The sequence below is a fragment of the Hypanus sabinus genome, chromosome 4 (genome assembly GCF_030144855.1).
Source record: "Hypanus sabinus isolate sHypSab1 chromosome 4, sHypSab1.hap1, whole genome shotgun sequence".
Lineage (NCBI taxonomy): Eukaryota > Metazoa > Chordata > Chondrichthyes > Myliobatiformes > Dasyatidae > Hypanus > Hypanus sabinus.
The window spans coordinates 170,108,411-170,125,352 of NC_082709.1; the positions used below are offsets into that span (position 1 = coordinate 170,108,411).

Here is a 16,942-nt window from a genome sequence, read left to right on the forward strand (position 1 = left end):
CCACAGCTCTCAACTAAAGGAAAATAGGCTTTGTTAATCACCACTCAACTCAACTAAGAGCAGTGCAACATTTGTGTCTGTAAACATACTACAGGGGCCCTGGAACAGGCCACGCACTTTTAACCCACAGGCATCTCACCTATTTCAGTTCAGCTTGAGTGAAAGTTAGGGGGTTGTCTTAGGGGCTGATATGTTGTTCTTTCTCACACTCCCATCTGTTGAGACTTCACTGCAAAAATCTAGTCTGATAATCCACTGCAGTCCTGAGCTCAGAGATCTCATCACTCTAAAGTGCCGCCTGTTCTCAGATGGTTAACGAGGTACTGTTTCAAAGGCCAAAGGACTAATCCTTAATGTCTGACTAATATTTACCCCTCAAATGAATAGCAGACTGATTAACTGGTCAGCATTGCATTGCAGTCTGTGAAACATTTTGGGCACAACTCATTTGCTGTACTTCAAAGGTGTTTTAGGACTCTTGAATATCACAAAGGATTCTGAATAAAACTATCAGCATTAAGGTCAGCACAGTCAGGTCAGGCCACGAGGCTTGCTTCCCTGCTGTGCGTCTTTATCTTTTGTCATTTATCATTATTAACATAACTCAGAAAGTGGCTAAGGCTTTGTCAACTGGAAAAACATGCCAAGTTAACAAAGTGTGATAACACAAATGCAGTGAATGATGTTCTAGCGTGCAAGACCAAAGTGCTGTTCCTTCTAGACCAGGGGTGTGGTGAACTACATATACCTGTCTGGACACGCCCACCCGCTGACTGCTCCTGTGGCTCCTCCCACTGACCGTGGCTCCTCCCACAGACCCCAGTATAAAGGTGATTGGAGACACCGCCCCGGCCTCAGTCTCCAGGATGCAGTGTGGTGGTCAATTGCTGCTTGTTCTTTCTTTCAGCCAATAAAAGCCTATATCTCGCCTCATGTCTCCAAGAGTTATTGATGGTGCATCAAGGGATCTCCAACCTTTTTTATGCCATGGATCAATACCATTAAGCAAGGGAACCATGGACCCCAGGTTGGGAACCCCTGTTCTAGACTGAGACATCCATTTAATAAACTGACAGGCCTTACCTCCATGGAAAAATGTTATGGAGGATAGTAGGACATGGAATTGGGTCCCAGCTCACAAGGTAAACTGAACTGATGGGAGGAGAGGCAGTATATCCACCAGGATGGCACTGGGATTTTAAAGGGTAGGGAAGTATGTTGCAATCAGCTGCTGAAAGGAGGAAGTCAAGGGTGTAGTTGATTAGGTCAAAGGTCAGTCTCATGATTAAGAGAATTGCTAGTTGCATGGTTTTCATTCTTGAATGTTTATAAGTTGAAATTATGTTACTTAGTCTTGGAAAGATTGTGATAGCATTCCTAGCCTTATGACTTCTAGATTTTCACATTTAATCATGTTCTGGTCTTCCCTAAATTTCCTGCAACACATGCAAAATTAACTGCTAATTGGCCTAGATACTTTGATAGCTGACAATGAACAAAGGTTCTAATAGAACAGAAATTGCTAATACTGCAGCACTGAATGAAGCCAGGTTGGTTCATTCCGGGAAATAGTTTGAAAGCAGTTGCTTTGAACATTTGTTTGAATATTATTATGCATGCTCTCTTCGGAAAAGCAATGCTGAGCATTCATGGCAAATTTATGCCTAACAATCCTCTAAATTCAAGGAGTCCCTTGTGAATTTTCCTTCTCCATTTCCAAACAGAGGATCAAGCCTACAAATAAAGCTATTGTTTACAAAAATTGTTTCTCCAAATGGATTTACCAGGCTCACTAATTTTATTTTGCTTTATTCATCTGCGCACTTGAATGCAATTATGGTGGAGTGGTCCTCCGGGGTTTCTGGGACCGGGTTTGAGTCGCGGCCATACAGACAAACCGCGGAAACAAAAGCACCCTTCTCATTCTTCAAGCTGCAGATGAGTTCCAGGGGTAGTGACCCAAATCTTTTGGGTGGCTCTATAACTGAGATCACCCTCATTTTCTCAAGAAATCATTGAGGAACCCCCACCAGCCAAAAAATGCTCTCTTCTCACTACCATCCAAAAGGTTCCACGCCAAAAGGTTCAGGAACTGTTACTGCCCTTCAGTCATCAGGCTCCTGAACCAGCATGGATAACTTCACTCACCCCAACACTGAACTGATTCCACAACCCAGGGTGTCACTTTCAAGGACATTACAGCTCATGATCCCAGTTGATTGATGGATTTATTAATATTAGTTTGCATTTGCACAGTTTATTTTATTTTGCCTATTAGTCATTTGTCAATCTGTGTTTAATCTTTTAAAGTGGAAAAATTAAATGGGGGGGGGGGCCTCGAACATGGACCCCTGTAATGGTTTTTCTCTCTGTCTGTTTCAAGTAAAAACACCAGGACATCGGATACACTGAATAAGCAGCAGCAAACCCTGAGAATGCACATCGACATCCCTCGAGCTCAGCTTCTAATAGAAGAGAGGGATACCATGGAAACTATCGGTATGGAGTTCACACCCGTCTCTCATCTCTCCAGTCATTTATTATGTATTTGTGTTGTTCCTTCTGCCATTCGTTCCTCAAGTCCTTTCAAGCAGCAATTTGTCTACTTCCAAAGCAAAGTGTCCCTTCAATATTCCTAAGCAGAGTGAAGAAATTGCAGAGGAAAATAACCTGTATTTACCATAAATTCTGGTATAGAGATTGAAATTCTATTCTGAAGCAGCTAGAAAATGAAAGCTTATATGCTAATGACTAAGATCAGATGAGGTTGGTGTTTCTAGTGCTGGATCTGTCTCTCACCCCACCCAATGAAGACCAAACCTCGGATTTACATCAGGCCGGGACCTTGATCCCTGGTCCTCGGTCCTCAGGTCTCCCAAACTACAACAGCAGCTCTGACTTCTGCTGCCCCTCGTACTACAGCACCTGTGAGAGGAGACGTGGCAGTGGGAGGACAGAGAAATATACAGCGGGGCTGTGGATGGAGGATGGAAAATGAGAAGAGGAGAGTGGGAGGATGGGGGCAAGAAAAGAGAAAGGGATTCGGTGGTGAAGGTAGAGGGAGAGGAAACAATGAGAGCAAATGAGCAAACACTATTTCACTCTCTTGCCTCACACACTATCTCTCTATCTGTCTGTCTGTCTCTCTCTCTCCCTCCCCTCCCTCTCCCACTCTCCCCTCCCCTTCGTCCTCTCCCTCTCCCCCTCTCTATCCCTCCCTCCCTCTCCCTCCCCTCTCTCCCTCTCCCTCCCCTCCTCTCCCTACATCTCCCATTCTCCTACATTCCACCATCCTCTGCTGTTCTATTTCCATTCCCACTGATTTCTCACTCCTAATAAGGCCTGGCTTCTCAATGTATCTTCTTAATTTTTCCTTACACACAATTCCATGGGGTTTATCTACCCTAATGCCTCAATGTTAATAGCCCATGTTACTTTCCTATGCCACTGTTACTGAGGTCCATGTGTAAGGGTGCACTTTCAGGCCTTAAAACCTTAGAATCCTTGGTAAAGGCAGGTACAATAACGACATTTAAAAGTCTCATTCAGGTACATGGATAGGAATGACTTGGAGGATTAAGGGCCAAATGCAGGCAAATGGGACTAGCTCTGTTAGAAAATTATTGTCATGGACAAATTGGGCCGAAGATTCCGTTTCTGTGCTATTTAGCTCTACAACTCTAGGCCGTACAGTTCTTAATAAGAGCATTATCTGCAAAGTAGGAAGCTCAGGTGGTCAGTTCACGCAAAGATAGTGGGGTGAAAGGGAGGTTGAGAAATCGAACTGAAGTCCCCAGAAAGAGTTGGGTTTGAGGAAGGAGGAGTGGGAGGTGTACTTGTCCACATGAGCCATTTGTACACTGGATCTTATTGATGCCAGCTGATTTCTCCTGCTCATTTCAATAAGCCCTCCATACGGGGTCCAGTGAATGAAATTCCTTCCAGAGAATGGGCAGGCCTGCGAAAATTCGGGCTGCTTAAAAGTTGCTCAGTTACAGCTGTATCCATGGGCAGGCCATTGTGGAGATACACACACCATGGGGTTTCAAGCAGAAGTAAACTGCTGGAGGATCTCAGTAGGTTAGGAAGCATCTGTGGAGGGAAGTGGACAATCAACATTTTGAGTCAAGACCTTCTTTGATGTCTGAGGACTGAATGAGGTGACAGTCAATAGTTTGGGAAAACAAGTGCTTCAGCTTTCCCTTATTAGCCCCTTGAAAATATATATAGAATTTCAGCTTATCTGCCAGATGAAAGGCCTGGATCCAAATGGTCAACTGACCAACAAGCTGCATGACCTTGCAGAGTTCCTCTAGTATTTTTTTTTTTGCTTAGGCTCTGAAAAATATTTGGCACTTCACAGTGACAATTAGACCAGCCTATCTTCACAAAGTCTCCATGTGTGTGTACCTCTTATCAAAGAGCACCAGACAGTGATGAAAATCTAACACGTTTACTGTTTCATAAATTTTCTCGTCAGCTTTGTCTATTCTAAAACTCCTGTTGAGCTTTGTGTTGTTTACTGATAAATAATAATCCATAATATATTTATGTAAAAAGAAGAAGTGAATTTATGTATGACTTTGACATGCTCACTGAATTGCAAATATACGCGGTTCCCATTTCTGCCTTTGGCTTATCTCCAACCTGATCTGAAGGTGATAACTGATTGTAGTGTCACAGGAGGTTAAGTAATAATAATGCACAGAAGTATGATTGCTCAAGCCATAATTAGGCACTGAGGCAGATAAAAGCTAAAGGGACATTAGCAGGCAGGAATATATTGCATCTATAGCAATCAGTGTGGCAGCAGACTATACCATAGCAGGAGTCATTCAGTCTATCGTACTAACTCCGTTTTCAAATGGAACCAAGTGCACCCATCCTTTGCCTTGGTTCTGAATCAGAAGGTTGTGGGTTCAAGAGTCCAGAGGTATAATTACATGTCTTAGGCTGAAATTTGTTTGTAAAGTAAAGGAGTATTACACTATTGGAAGTTTGTTTTTCTTCAGATGAGATGTTAACCTAATATGCTGTGTTAAGTGAACATTGAAGATCCCATTATGCAGAGAGCAGGGGAGAGCACTGGCCCTTCAATTAATATCATTTTAGTTGTTGACCTGCTCATTTATTTCATTGGTGTTTATCTGCCAATTAGTTACCATTTCAAAGATTCAAAGTACATCTGCAGTATACAACCCTGAGGTCTGTCTTCCCACAGACACACATGAAACAATGAAACACCATGGAACCCGTTCAAAGAAAGCATCAAACACCCAACATTCAATAAAAAAGAAACTCACACACATTTCTTTCCTCTTCCTGTGGATGAAGTCAAAGGAGATCTCAAATTTACAGAGTAGAATGCTACAGTTGTTTGCCTGAAATCCTGTGAGGAAGTTGTAATACCCCCCTCAAATATCAACTATACACTGTACCTTATTAATTCCTCTCTTAAACTGGCAGCACAGTGGCACAGCTAGTAAAATAATGGCTTCACAGCACTAGCCAGTCTCGTTAAGACTTGATCTCTAGTAATTGTCTGCATCAACATCGTATGTTCTCCCTGTGAACATTCATCTTGTTCAGCTTTCCTTCCACATCCCAAAAATGAAAAGGCTGTTAGATTAATTGACCTAGTGTTCTTAGTGTAAAGATGAGGGGCAAAGAAAAGATTTAAGATTAGCTTTATTTTTCCCATGCACATCAAAACATATAGTGAAATGCATCATTTGCATCGAGGTTGTGCTGGGGACAGCCTGTAAATGTCACCGCGCTTCTCGTGCCAATGCAGCAAGCCCACAGCTTATTAACTCTAATTCATACATCTTTGGACTGTGGCAGGAAGCTGAAGCACCCAGAGGAAACCCACGCGGTCACAGGGAGAACGTAGTGATAGTCAGTGGCAGAGACTGAGCTGCCGTCTTACAGCTAGCACTGTAAAGCGTTGTGCTAACCACTACACCAGAATCTAGGAGGAGCTGAGGAAATATGGAGAGAACAAAATGAGATTAATGTGGGACCGGCAGAAATGGACACTTGTCAGTTGGCACGAGCTCAATGCGCAGTAGGTCCTGTGTCTGCGCTACATGACTCCATAATACTGCAGTTAATATATTCAATGGTATATTCTTGCTGTATTACAGATGACCGATCCACTGTGCTATTGACAGATTCCGACTTTGGTGAGGCTCTGAAACAGAAATCCCTAACGGCAACACACACCGTGCATTACCATTCAGTCTCACAGGCTACTGGACCTCTGGTAGATGTTTCAGACGCTCGGCCAGGAACCAGTGAGTACTTTTTTGGCAAAAGTGAGACTATAGGCAAACGGTGACTGTTGGCTTCAATAGCTCTTGTCATGGTTGGGACAAAATGTCTTATTTGATGAGCAATGCTGGTACTCAGATGAATTTCAAGATTTTTCTGTGAAAGGATGGTTTTATGGTCTGTAAAACACTTGATTCTGAATTTCCATTCAAGGCTGCTCACCCAGCAGCTGGTAGAAACTCCAAGACATTGGTTGTAGGTCTGCAAGTTCATGTGGGTTCATTTGTAACTTTTAAGAGAAGTTTGAGAGAGGTTTGGCAAGACAGATCAGACCATGCAGTAAATTGGCTTGGCATGGACCTGATGGCCCACAAGGGCTGTTTCTGAACTGTAACACTCTATAACTCTATAGGATTTGAAGGATATTTTAAATACTAATTATTTTGGTGATAAGTAGAACATGGATTAGATGGAATGTGATTTGGCCCAGTTATCTGCTTCAGCCCAGAGGAGGGGTCCACTGAATTGCTGTAAAATGTATTTATTCATCTATTCCACTAAATACAGAGCGGAACAGGCCCGTCTGCTCTTTGAGCCACGGTACCCAGCCATCCCCAAATTAACCCCTGCCTAATCACGGGACAATTCACAATGAACACAATTAACCTACCAACCAGTACATCTTTGGACTGTGGGAAGAAAGACATGGATTCACAGGGAGAATGTACAAACTCCTTACAAATAGCAGCAGGAATTGAACCGCAGCTGGTACTATACGGTGTTGTGCTAACCACTACACTACTGTGCCAACCCCTTTCCTGTTCTGCAGTCCTAATGACCTTTCTGACTAACTTTACCGATTGAGACGCATTGCTGCATCACCACTCCAGGGTCTAGCTTCAAACCTGACCTTGGGTGCTGTCTCTGTGGAGCTTGCACGTTCTCCGTGTGACCATGAGGGTTTTGTCTGAGCGCTCCAGTTTCCACTCATATCCCAAAGCTGAGTGGATAGGTGGGTTTACGCCATTGTACATTATCTGTTGTGTAGGTGAGTGGAAGAATCTGAGGGGAGAGAAAGGGAACATAGGGAGGATAAAAGAGGAATAGTGTAAGTGGGTGCCTAATGGTTGGTTTGAACTCAGTAGTCCAAAGGGCCGGTTTCTGTACTAAGCAGCTCTATGACTCAAAGCAATCCTTGAACCTGATGTAAGTTCAATAGGGGTTAGCTTGCCGAACGCACCTGATTGCAACATCTATGAAATAAACGAAAGGCGACATGAACAAAAATACTTATGACGAATACAATCAGACAAATCATGGGATCTATCTTTAATCAGTTCATGAAAAGATTTCCCTTCTTGACCTTCTCCTCACCAATTTATCAAGTGCTAAGAAAATAAAATATTACATGGGACTTACAGAGAAAGCTATGTTTTAATCATAGAGAGATATGGCATTTAAATAGACCCACTGAACCTTCAAACCCTTGCTGGCCATCAGCCTTCCATTGTAACCAGTCCTCAATTCTCCCTATATTCCCATTAACTCAACAGCCTCTCCCCCCCCCACCCCAGTTTCTACTACTTACCTGCATGCTAAGAGCAATTTACAACAGCTAATTAACATATTAACCCACACGTCTTTGAGAGGGCTCTCTCAGGTTAGAGGAGCACATCTCATATTCCAGGCTGACGGCATGAACATCAAATTCCGGTAATTTCTTTTCTCCTCCCCTTCCCTCTTCTTCAGTTCTCCATGCCGGCATCTTGCCTCTTATCCTCTCCTGCCTATCACCTCACCCTGGTACCTCTCCTCCTTCACTTTCTCCCATGGTTCATTCTGCTCTTCTATCAAATTCTTCTTCCAGCCCTTTGCCTTTTCCACCTGTCACCTCCCAGCTTACTCCACCCCCCCCCCCCACCTACCCGGCCTCACCTATCACCTTTTTGCTTGTCTTCCTTCATCTCCCCACCACCACCTTATTCTGGCATCTTCCCCCTTCCTTTCCAGGCCTGATCAAAGGTCTGGGCCCAAAACGGCAACTGCTTATTCATTTCCATAGATGCTACCTGACTAGCTGAGTTCCTCCAGCATTTTGTGTGAGTTGCTCTGGATTCCCAGCATCTGCAGAACCTCTTGTGTTTGTGATGCCTTTGCTCTTTGGAGGATACCTCTTTAAATGAGCTTTTGGCAGCTTTACCATCGGCGGTAAGAATGAATCAGAATCAGAAACAGGTTTAATATAGTTGTTTGTCTTTGCAGCAACAGGACAATGCAATGTGTAATAACAGAGAAAACCGTGAATTACATTAAGTATATATATTAAATAGTTAAATTAAATAAGTAGGGCAAAAATAAAAATAAAAAAGTGAAGCAGTGTTCATGGGTTCAATGTCCATTTGTAAATCAGAGGGCAGAGGGGAAGAAGCTGTTCCTGAATCGTTGACTGTGTGCCTTCAGGCTTCTGTACTTCCTATCTGATGGTAGCAATGAGAACAAGGCATGACCTGGGTGATGGGGGTCTTTCATGATGGCAATGTCTTTTTTGTGGTATCACTGCTTGAAAATCTCCTGGATTCCACAGAGGCTAGTGCCCATGATGGAGCTGACTAACGTAACAACTCTCTGCAGGTCATTTCGACCCTGTGCAGTAGCTCCCCTCCCCCCATATCAGACAGTGATGCAGCCAGTTAGAAGCTCCCCACGGTGCATCTGTAGAAATTTGCAAGTGGCCTTGGTGACATATCAAATAAACTCAGATTCCTGATGAAATATAACCACTGCCGTTCCTTTTTTGTAGCTGCATCAATATGTTGGGTCCAGGTTAGATCCTCAGAGATGCTGACATCCGGAAACTTGAAATTGTTCACTCTCTCTCTTTCTGATCCCTCTATGAGGACTGGTGTGTGTTCCCTCATCTTACCCTTCCTGAGGTTCTTTGGTCTTGCTGACATTGAGTGCAATCTTTATTCTGTAGTCTAAGCCTATATATTTGCAATTTGTATTTTTCTTTTTCAATCTTTTTATTATTATTAATAATATCAACATGATAAGTGGGATTACAAACTTACAAATTTAAACTGAACATGAAAGGATACACAAGCAATAGTTACAATCTATTTAAGTCTTCCCAAATCATGAACGATACAAATATCATATAAACAAAGCAAAACTAGGTATATCATATATATGTAAAATAAACAGAAAAGAGAAAAAGAAAAAAAAATTAACCCTAAGAAAAACTAATCTAACAACCTAATAACTAAAAAAGTGGGGAAAAAAAGGAAGAAAAAAAAATAAAAAAAATAATGAGTAATGGGCAATATGTATTTTTGTTCAATCTCACTAGAAAGAACTACGGCAACAAGCTGTTACCTCACCCACAGCTAATGGGTAACTTCCAAGAAAGCTGACAGTTGAGGATTGATGAGTCTGTCTCAGCCTTGGGGATCAGAAAGAGAAATCAATGCAATTTCTTCCCACAACCCGCAAGACAAATGTTCTGACTCTTACGCTGTTGCCTTGCTGGAGGTAGCTTTGAGATCAATGGCAGAACATTGCAACTGTTAATTCATTCTCACTGTCCCGGGGGGCAAGGTAGAGTGAGAGAGAGAAAGCTGCATCAATTCTCAGTGAATAATTTGCAGTGCGCTGCTGCTGTGAGAATGTTAGAGAAAGGAGAACAGAAGTCTTTATTTTTTGCTTTTGATTTTTAAAACCTATCCCTCTTCTTCCTGCCTACCAAGGGAGTAAGGTTGCAAAAACCATGCCAACTACTATTCAAGATGGTAGCTCAGCCACCTGGCCCATGCTAACCACAGCATTGCTTGCATTTCAAAGTTCAAAGTACATTTATTATCAAAGAATGTATAAATTGTACAATCTTGAGATTCATCTGCTTACAGGTAGCCACAGAACAAGGTACACGAAAGACCCAATTTAAAAAAGAACCAACACCCAATACACTGAGGGAGAGAAAAAAAAACACAAATCGTACAAATAATAAAAGCAAGCAATAGTGTTTGCGATGAAATTGTGTCTATAGACCCAGAGCAGCTGGAGTAGGCCCATAACCTTAGTCTCAGTTCATCACACAAGATGTCGGAGCTCACAGACACAAGTCCTGGAGCAGTCTCACAGCCTCAGCCTCAATGCCATGAAGAGCAGAGTAAACGTCTTGGGGTAGCAAACCTGTATTCAATCCATAGCCTTCCAGGCTCTTCCACTCCGTCAAAATGCTTTTGAAATGTTGCAATTGTACCTGTCACGACCATTTTCTCTGGCAGCTCATCCTAGATGCTCTGTGTAAAGAAGTTACCTCAGGTCTTTCTTAAACTCCTCCCCTATAGTTTTGTGCTTTCTAGTTCGGTATCTGTAACCCTGAGGACTAGACTACGACTATTCACTTTATCCATACCCCTCATGATTTTATAAACTTCTTTGAGGCCACCCCTCATTCTCCTGTGTTCCAAGGAATAAAGGACCAGCAATGCCAACCTCTCCCTATAACTCACTCCCTCTAGCCCAGACAGCATCCTTGTAAATTCCATCTGCAACCCACCCGTCTTCACAATATCTTTCCTGTATCATGTCTGACCAGCATAATGCCCCTCCTTCTAAATGTCCTGACTGACGAAGGCCAGCATAATAATTTTAATAGAGGGTATAGAAGTGGTTATTTTATTAGAGGGTGTAGAAACATAGTATATAAGTGCAGGATTAGGCCATTACCATTCTTCCAAACCCCAATTGGTGCTCGCTGGTGCTGCAAAGTAATTTCACTAACCGCTGAGCTGGAGTCTCGCTCATTCAATATGATCATAGGCTGATTGTCCATTTCACTCACAGTTCTTGCTTTCACCTTATAACCCTTAATCCTGCGATCTTCTGTGTATGTGTTCATAAGTATGTGTGTATAACTATCTGCTAGTATGGGTGAGACCATAGGATATAGGAGCAGAATTAGGCCATTTGGCCCATTGAGTCTGCTCCACTATTTCATCATGGCTGATCTATTTTCCCTCTCAGCTACAATCTCTTGCTTTCTCCCTGTATCCCTTCATGCCCAGACCAATCAATAATCTATATACCCATGACTTGGCCTCCACAGCTGCCTGTGGCCACAAATACCATAGATTCACCACTCAGGCTAAAGAATTTCCTCCTCATCTCTGTTCTAAGAGGACACCCTTCTATCCTGAGGCTGTGTCCCCTGGTCCTAGACTTCCCCTCCATAGGAAACAGCCTCCCAATTTCCCTCAGGATCAATAAAGTATGTCTGTCTGTCTCTCCACATCCATGCTATTGGGACCCTTCACCATTCGATAGGTTTCAATGAGGTCACCCCTCATTCTTCCGAATTCCAGTGAGTAGAGGCCCAGAGCCATCAAAAGCTCCTCAGTGTGTGTGTGTGTGTGTGTGTGTGTGTGTGTGTGTGTGTGTGTGTGTGTGTGCGCACGTATGCATTTGAGTATGCATCAGTCATTTTCACTGGAGGTTTCTTTGTCCTCCAGGCAGAAACAACTTCTTTCACTGTAGTCTGGTGCACCACAATATCAAACAATTCCCGCTTACATCATCAGCAGCTGTCGGCACTGCTAGGATCTGCATTGTTTTTTCCCTTGCATCAGCTTCCTCTCAAAGCGAATCTGTCCTGTTTGATGCTTCTCCTTTAGTTACACTCGAAGCTTTATCTTCGCTGTGCACCTGTATGATAGGAATTTTCATGGGCATGGCACCACTGCGCTATTTACACAATTAGCTCAGTTCAACAGCAGCAGAAGCTCTTCGATTGTGATAAACTTCTGACAAGTAATCTTCAGAAGAGAGACTTGGAACATTTTTGAAACGATTTTAATTTTACCTTTTGTTGTCATGGCAACATCACGCTAAGGGATCAGTTCATGCAGATCACTATGTGGGGATACCTGCATGGTTTTAAATTATAATCACTGCGGTTTATTTGAATGTAAATAATTCAGAATGCTGCAGAAAATAACTGAGTGTTTTTCATTAAATCTTTATGAGTGTTGCAGGTAAATTTGTTAAAAATATATACACTTGCATTAGAGGCAGTTTGAAATGATTCAGTAACTTGATTCCTTGGTTAAAGGGCCAGATGATGTGATTACACAGGAGGTAATGCAGTGTCTCAGTATAAAGGGCTAATGGCAGGATTCTGGCAGTGTGGAGGAACAGAGCGAACTTGGGGTTAACGTCGATAAATCCTTCTTCAAAGTTCCAATGCAGATTGATAGTGTTGTTAAGAAGGTGTATGATGTGTTGGCCTTCATTAGTTGAGTGGGTTGGGGGGTGAAATTGGTTCAGGCAATGCAAGGTAATATTGCAGTTCTATGAAACTCTGGTTAGAACTCATTTGGAATGTTGTGTTGAGTTCTGCTTGCCTCATTATAGGAAGGATGCAGAAGCTTTAGAAAAGGTGCAGAGGAGATTTATCAGGATGCTGACCAGATTAGAGAGGATGTCTTAGGAGTTCAATTGTCTTTGAACCATACAAGAACACCCATGAATACAGCCAAATGAAAATGCACTCCTCTGGGACCATGGTGCAAAATGCAATACCAACAGTCATACACAGCACAAGGCACATAAAGCATGTATATGATAACAGCAAACGTACAGTCACACAAAAAATATATAATATAGCCCAAATTCTGCCTATAGATGAATGCTGTATGGATGTTTTCAACAAGAGTAAGCCAGCAGCAGTCCGATCTTCATGCACTAGTGCAGCCACAGAGGAATGCAGTCAGGCTTGTTATTCACCAAGCAAACACTAGGGAGCAGCACCGATGGGCGGGACCACCCCCTAATGCAACACATACACCATGCCTCTGCACTCTCCCACACTGCCTCCAACGCCTCCCCCCCGGACGATGCAACAGGCAACCCTGCAGTATGAGGGACCAATCTGCATTACAGCCGAGGTCATGCAACTCCCCAGCTGTTGGTCTCACCAAAGAATCAGTGAACCGGATTTGCAGTATTCTACATTACCAATATCCAACAGGGTCCTGCAATCACAAGAAAAACATCCAAGACGTTTGTTCGCTCCATTTTCTAGGCTGCACACAGCCTCCACACACCAACCCACAGCACCTTCCTGTAACAGACGACAACACTGTCCCGACCTAGTCCAGCTCCTCTGCTCTCAAGCAACTCACTGATGGGGAGGTCCTGCAGTACCTGATGTTCTTGATAACCAGCAGAGTCTTACAATCATAAAAAAGACATAAATGATGAACAATTGTACCTTTGATTGGATCAGGAGTGTAATTCTATAATAATATATAAGATCCAGGTGATGCCAGAAAGGTCAACATTTTTTGTCCTTGAGAAGGTGGTCATGAACTATTGCATTCACGGGATGAAAGTGCAAGCTCTACTCAGAGAGCACCCAAGGACAGAATTTAACCTTACCACAAACATTCTGTCTGCTGTCTCCACCTTCCCCACTCTGCACCTTGTTTATTTTCTCAATTCTGGGAAAAGGCTCCGAAGCATTCGGGCTCTCATGACCAGACTATGTAACAGTTTCTTCCCCCAAGCTATCAGACTCCTCAATACCCGAAGCCTGGACTGACACCTTGCCCTACTGTCCTGTTTATTATTTATTGTAATGCCTGCACTGTTTTTGTGCACTTTATGCAGTCCTGTGTAAGTCTGTAGTCTAGTGTAGCTTTCTCTGCGTTTTTTTTATTACGTAGTTCAGTCTAGTTTTTGTACTGTGTAATGTAACACCATGGTCCTGAAAAACGTTGTCTCATTTTTACTATGCACTGTAACAGCAGTTATGGTCGAAATGACAATAAAAGTTGTCGACTTGACTTGACTTGAATTTTCTGGTTCTGATGAAGGATCTTCATTTCTTTTCCACTAGTGGGTTAGCATAGGCTAGATGGGCTGAAGGGCTGGTTTCTGTTTTTTAGTGTTCAACAGCTCTATGTTGAGTGCTTCTGTGCTAGGCTGGGATGAAGAAAACAATGAGCAGGTTGGGCCTATCCCCACTGGAGCTGAGAAGAATTATGTTCTGGCAGTATTTGTAAGTCAGATGCTGTTTTTCCTCATTCAGCAGCTGGAACAAGAAAACAGAAGTTCAGAATAAAGGGTTGTCATTTACGTCAAAGCTGAGGTGGGACAGCATATCTCAAAGGGTCATAACTTTTTAAAACTCTCAACCCTGGAGAACTGTAGAAGTAAATTCTTTGAACATTTTCAAAGATTTTCCAATTAAAGATGAGTCTAGGGGATATGTGTAACAGGTAGAAATTGAGTTGAGTCCAGGAGAAAGAGTGCAGAAAAAGTTTTCTAAGTTGCTGGGACTTGAGGGACTGGGTCATAAGTTGGTCAGGCTAAAACTTTATTCCTTGGACCATTGATGACAGAAGGTGATCATACAGAGTTGTACAAAATCATTAGCGGCAGAGACAGGATTAAATCACACCTTTATCCCCAGGGATGGTGAACTAAGAGCTAGAGGGCAAAGGTTTAAAGTGAAGGGGGAAAGTTTTTAGTAGGGACCAGAGGGGACAACTTTTTCATGTGAAGGGTGGTATTTATTTAGTATGAGTTGCAAAAGCAAGTGATTGCAGCAGGTACATTAGCAACATTTAAAATATAGTTGTGTGGCGACCCATTTCCTGGCACATCCGAACCGGCTCACAATTAGATAGCCTACGGGGGTTTGCGAGCACAGAGCTTTGGAGCCTCTGCGCCATGGGGGGCAGGTTGAGGGAGGCTTAAAAGTGAGGCTGAGGATTTCGAATAAAGTTTTTTCCTTCGACTGCAGTTACCGACTCCGTGTCGTAATTTTAGCGCTGCGTGTAGCACACCACTACAATTGGTGACCCTGACGGTCCAAACGATTTTTGGACCAGAAATGACCAACGCCGCCTCTGTTCATGTGGTTTCGTGGAAACTGCCGGGTTTCTGGACACAGCGACTGAACCTATGGTTCCAGCAAGCCGAAGCCCAATTCCACGTTCGCCAGATCACCTCAGAAGACACCCGCTACTACTACGTAGTGAGCTCCCTTGACCAGGACACAGCGGCCCAGGTCGCAGAGTTCGTACAGTCGCCCCCGGCAGACGGCAAGTACGCGGAATTCAAAGCCCTGCTCCTCAGGACTTTCGGACTCTCATGGCGCGAGCGGGCTGCCCATTTACTGCACCTGGATGGCTTGGGCGACAGACCTCCATCGGCTTTAATGAATGAGATGTTGTCTCTCGCCGACGGACACACACCCTGCCTCATGTTTGAGCAGGCATTCCTGGAGCAGCTGCCCGAGGACATACGCCTGCTGCTGTCCGACGCGGATTTCAGTGACCCCCGGAAGGTGGCAGCCCGGGCGGACTTGCTGTGGAACGCCAAAAAGGTGAGCAGGGCGTCCATCGCACGGATCTCCCAGCCACGCTCCCGGCAGCAAACCAGTCCAGGCCCGGCCGCAGAGCCCGCCAACCCCTGGCCCAATGAACACTGGTGCTTCTACCACCAGCGGTGGGGCGCAGAAGCCTGCCATTGTCGCCCGCCCTGCAAGTTCCCGGGAAACGCCAGGGCCAGCCGCCACTGATGGCTATGGTGGCTGGCCATCGGGATAGCCTCCTGTATGTGTGGGATAGAAGGTTGGGACGCCGGTTTTTGGTTGATACTGGTGCCGAGATCAGCGTTTTACCTCTGACGAGTTACGACACCCGCAGCAGGGCACCGGGTCCCCCCCTGAGGGCCGTGAACGGCAGCACAGTAAGGACCTATGGCACCCGTCAGGTGCAGCTACAGTTCGGCTCCAGCCAGTTCACGTGGGACTTTACACTGCCCGCCGTAGCCAAACTGCTTCTAGGTGCGGAATTTTTGCGGGCTCACAGACTACTGGTCGACCTGCCCAGGAAGAGACTGGTTCACACCGAGACCTTTCAGACGTTCTCCCTGGGTGCAGCCCAGTTGCCAGCCCCTCACCTCGGCTCCATCACGCTGTCCGACAACGACTTCACCAGGGTCCTGGTGGATTTCCCATCGGTTCTGGCACCGCAGTTCACAGCAGCCATGCCCCGACACGGAGTACAGCACCACATCCCGACCCAGGGACCACCCCTCCACGCCCGCGCTTGGCGGCTTCCCTCGGACAAGCTCCGACTGGCGAAGGAGGAGTTCCAGAGGATGGAGGAATTGGGGATCATCCGGTGGTCCGACAGCCCATGGGCCTCCCCCCTGCACATGGTGCCCAAAGCGACGGGAAGCTGGAGACCGTGTGGCGACTACCGCAGGCTGAACGAGGCTACCACACCGGACCGCTACCCTGTGCCGCACATTCAGGACTTTGCAGCAAACCTGCACGGCGCACGGATCTTCTCCAAGGTAGACCTCGTCCGAGGGTACCATCAAATCCCGATGCATCCTGACGACGTCCCCAAAACGGCTCTCATCACACCGTTTGGCCTTTTCGAGTTCCTCCGCATGCCATTCGGCCTGAAGAATGCCGCACAGACGTTCCAGCGGTTAATGGACGCGGTGGGACGGGACCTGGACTTCGCGTTCATCTATTTGGACGACATCCTCATAGCCAGCAGCAGTCGTCAGGAGCATCTGTCCCACCTCCGTCAACTCTGCGCCCGACTGAGTGAGTACGGTCTTACAATCAACCCCGCCAAATGCC

General features: G+C 44.8%; 1 protein-coding gene across 1 annotated transcript in view; it reads left to right on the forward strand.

Moving 5' to 3' along the window:
* The window catches only part of LOC132393479 (cell adhesion molecule DSCAM-like), a 702,534-nt gene that overhangs the window by 664,143 nt on the left and 21,449 nt on the right, over nt 1-16,942 (forward strand). The window contains exons 29-30 of the mRNA XM_059968761.1: nt 2,384-2,499; nt 6,147-6,296. Of these exons, the coding sequence (XP_059824744.1) occupies nt 2,384-2,499; nt 6,147-6,296 (266 nt within the window). The remainder of the gene's footprint in view (nt 1-2,383; nt 2,500-6,146; nt 6,297-16,942) is intronic.